General features: G+C 40.6%; 1 protein-coding gene across 1 annotated transcript in view; it reads left to right on the top strand.

Moving 5' to 3' along the window:
• Positions 1-4,362, top strand: part of IPO8 (importin 8) — a 96,055-nt gene that overhangs the window by 36,355 nt on the left and 55,338 nt on the right. Inside the window, exon 6 of the mRNA XM_003792483.3 lies at positions 3,621-3,710. Coding sequence (XP_003792531.1) covers positions 3,621-3,710 — 90 coding nt within the window. The remainder of the gene's footprint in view (positions 1-3,620; positions 3,711-4,362) is intronic.

Genomic DNA, 4,362 nt, shown 5'->3' with positions numbered 1-4,362 from the left:
TCAAGTGATCCTCTTGCCTCAGCCTCCCAAGTAGCTGGGACTACAGGCCACAACACCCAGCTATTTTTAGAGATGGGGTCTTGCTCTGGCTCTGGCTGGTCTTGAAGTCCTGAGCTCAGACAGTCCACCCACCTCAGCCTCCCAGACTGCTAGTCATTAACCACGGTGCCCAGCCACCCTTAAGAAATCTACTTGGTCTTATAGTTAAAAAAATGTAGAGGAGACCGCATGTCTCTGAGTCCTGTCCTGATCCCTATAACTTTCCAGGGCGGTGAGAAGTGGGATTAAGATGGGGTTTTTTGGGGAGGCCTGACGTGTGTCTTTATTGGAATGGTAGAGGAGGGCCATATTTATATTAGGAGACAGACAGGTGAAAGAGTACAGGTACTTGTCCAGTTGGTGGGTAGGCAAGAATGTGTTTTATTTTCTGTACAATTTTAACATTTCAAATAAGCCTAATATGTCTCTTTTAGTATTTTGGTGGTCTTAATATTTTAAAAATTAATTTGAGGCCAACAAGACTGAATTTCAAAAGATTTTAAAGGTAATATTAGGAAGTTATATGGGTGTAAATCTTAACTTTTTTAAATTTTAATTTTTTCAGGCCACTTACTGAAAAGGTAAAAAATACTTTCTGTAGTGTGAGTTTTCAGAACATTAAGCAAAATTTAGAACTATTATAGAAATGGCAATTTTATGATCTTTATTTTTATTTTATTTATTTTTTTGAGACAGAGTCTTGAGCTGTCACCCTGGGTAGAGTGCTGTGGCATTGTTGCTCATAGCAGCCTCCAACTTCCAACTCGAGCTCAAGCGATCCTCTTGCCTCAGTTTTTCTATTTTTAGTAGAAATGGGTCTTACTTTTGCTCAAGCTGGTCTCAAACTCCTGAGCTCAAGCAATCCACTGCCTTGGCTTCCCAAAGTGCTAGGATTATAGGCGTGAGCCACCATGCCAAGACTGTTTTATGATCTTTAAATATTTGAATTTAAATAATTTTTAACAAATTACCAGCTATAGAGTTGTAATTGTAGAAAAGTAAATAAGGGGACAGTGGTTAACTTTTACTAACCAAATGAGAAATAGGAACCAGAGAGAGACAGAAATTGCCAAAGAGTGAAGAAGAAAGACTTGAAGGAATGGAACCTCTGACCATTTTCGTTGTGGTGGCAAAAGTTAAGATTTTGAAGGACGTTTAAGTAAAAGGTGTCATTTTTAGTCATTGAGAGTCATTAAGTTGGTACTGAGGCCCAGCTATAGGATAGAGAAGATGAGGTGCTTAGAGTGGGTATTGGGCAGGCCAGAGGAGAGAGGTCATTTTTACTTTTAGTGTGACTGCCCTGAGAGTTGAAAGTATAGTCTTCAATCCAGACATCCTTAGAGTTAGACATCAGGGAGTGGGGCCCAGGGCCCAATTGAGAGGGATTTGTGGCTTAGAAGTGGGAGTTGGTTTGGAGAAGGATAGAGAAAAAGGGTGTCTTTTAAGTCTAAGAGTGTCGTGGTGGAAGAAGGAATAGGGGAGAGGAGGGTATAGGGATTTGGGATGACGGGAGGTATAGGGACAGTGGTTTCACTGACTTCCCATAGATCTTGGGCTAGTCAGAAGGAGCCATCCTTTCGGGACCACTAGGGTAGGAGTTTTGTATGGTGGGGGAGGTGGGTCAGAGAATGTGGTTTATTAGTAAACGACTAATAATTGGTTGGGTCCCTTTATAGCATAGGGTTCAAGGGGGTATTGAGGCTGGTTTGGGAGATGTGAAGGGGTGGTGGTAGAGGAAGGCACTGTGTAAATGTTCTGTTGTGAGAAGTCACAGGACTGAGTTAAATACTGGAAGTTTTGTGAATTGGATGGTGTCAATTGAAAAGGACCTAAGGCGTTTTTCAGTTTGGAATGGATCTTCTAGGTTAAAGGTGACATGAACTCTGAGGCTGTCCCTGAGAGAGTGTGTGGAGGAGAAACGGAGGCAGGAGAGGAGGTTGGGAATGGAAGCAGAAGGTTCTGGAGGCAGTTAGGCAAAAGGTGGGGGACAGCATAGTCAGTGGGATTGAAATGAGTCAGAGGTGGAATGTTGAGGTGGTGGCTGTTCATTCAGAAGGAGAGTTTGAAAGGTGGTGCAGGTCTGGCGGAGTGAAGGATGACCCCGAAGGAAGAAGAAAACTTGAAGATAGGGGACCCCCGACCACTTGCCATTGCAAGTTATGAAATGTTGAAGATCACTGAGGGTATTTCAATCTAAAGCACTCTTCTCGGGGTACTGCTTCCCATCATCTCCTGTATGTTGGGGCCAGGCAGTGCTGTGGAGTGGTTCTGATTCTCCTTTTAGACCTAGGCTGCCAAGGTTTTTGAGGAGACTGCCCAGTGGCAGATTTTAGGAGGGAACTGAATAGCCACTGCCCACCGTGTGAGGTAAGGAGTAGGAGTGGGCAGAGGCTCGCCATGGGTGGGGAGGCAGGTGTCCCTGTATCACCAGAGAGCCGAGAGGACAAAGTCCTGAGAATTCCAATCCTGTCCCTTAGGCGTCTCTGAGGGAAGGTGTTGGGGAGATTGGGACACTGATCTCAGATTCCCAGGGAAATCCCAACCTAGTCTTAGGACTTTTAGAGGAGTCAGTGAACAGAGGGGGAAATGAATGGAGGAGGAATGGAAAATCTTGGCGAAAGAAGTGGGGAGGAGGAGTAGAAGGCCCTTCCTCTAACTTACTAGAGTCCTAAGGAATTAGTGTGTGGTGGTGGGTAGAAGGAGGGCTGCAGTAAGGGTCTGGCCTGGTCCTTGGACTGGTCACATTACCTCCTTTCTCGGCCATCGTACCATAAAGATGAGAGGTTCTGGCATAGAATTGGGGTGAGAGTCCACAAGAAAGGAGAGGAGGCCAGTCCAGGGACAAGGAAAGACTTTAATAGAGGGGAGGTGGAGAACTGGAGACTGACCAGGTGTCAGCTCCTTTCAGCTATGTTGTAATCTTTTGGGGCCACTGTCGTATTTGCCATCCATTGTTGGTGGAAACATTATGTGACATGTGACTTTTTTTCCCCCAACTAGAGTGTAGGCTTTGTGGAAGCAAAGATGTCTGTTTTACTTACTGTTAAGTCTTAAGCATGTGACGTATTTTGGAATGAATGGATGTGGAGGCAGTGTACCTCCTCCCCCATTGCTCCCCGTGCAGCCGGGGAGACACATACCTGTGTAGTACACAGTGGCTCCACTTATCATGCCACGGTGTAGCAGAAAGTAACTGAAAAAATGTTTCATGAGTGTTTAATGAGGTAAAGATTTTAACCAGGTGGTTAAAATTGAAAGTTTGACACATAAGACAGTAAATGGTAAAAATTACTTAGCTAGAATTTAATGCTGAATAAATAAGACCTTAATGGTATTAATTTGTATTTTCATTTTGAAAAGTAGCCCAGAAAAACAAGGCATATAGTTTTCTAAATTTAAAACAGTTATATATAATATGCTTATAGATTTATTTTATGTATTAGGTTGAATCATATGTAATTGCTATTGTCATGCTCAAATGTTAGCTATTATGTAGTATTTTTATTTTCCAATATAGATAAAATTGTTTATTTTTTTTGAAGGGGGGAATTATTGTTTGTTCTTATTCTTCCGTTTTCCAGTACGCACTGCCTCTTCAGCTGGTGAACAACCAAACCATGACCACCTGGATGGAGATCTTCCGAACTATTATTGACAGGACTGTTCCTCCTGTACGCAAAAGCTCTGTGCCTAAGAAGATTTGGGGAAACTTGGGTTTGGAATATTAGTGATAGATTGATTCATTATTCGAGCCTGCGATGTGGAAAAAAATTACTACTGTAATAAAATAAATAATTATAATATATATTCATTTTTAGAAAGCTCAGTAAACAAAAATAATACTTTAATTCCACTAACATTAAGTGGTACACACCATTTTCAAAACTTGATATTCTTTTTTTCCTTCTGTATTCTATATGCAACCATATTTTATTTATAAAAATAGTATATGCTACTATTTTGAAGTTCATTTTCCACTTAAAATTTATTATAAATATTTTTTATTTTTTGTGATTGTACATATTTTTATACTGTCTTTTTGTCAAATGCTTCATTTGCTGGGTATTGAGATTGTTTTAATTTTTTAGTGTTTTAACTATAATAATGTAGTTAAGTCTTTGTGCACATACATAATTTTTTTTTTTTTTTCATGAAAGTCCTAGAAATGTTTAAGGCTCTTGACTGTAAAGTGCTCTCCAGAAAGGGTGTGCTGATTTATGCTTTAATAATCGGAAACTGGGAGTGCTTGTTATGAGTTCACACTTAATTCTAAATTTATCTATTTGATAGATAAATAGATAGATAGATAGATAGATAGATTTT

This window comes from Otolemur garnettii, unplaced genomic scaffold (genome assembly GCF_000181295.1).
Source record: "Otolemur garnettii isolate 467f Iridium unplaced genomic scaffold, OtoGar3 scaffold00057, whole genome shotgun sequence".
NCBI lineage: Eukaryota > Metazoa > Chordata > Mammalia > Primates > Galagidae > Otolemur > Otolemur garnettii.
This window is presented reverse-complemented; position numbering and strand designations above follow the sequence as displayed.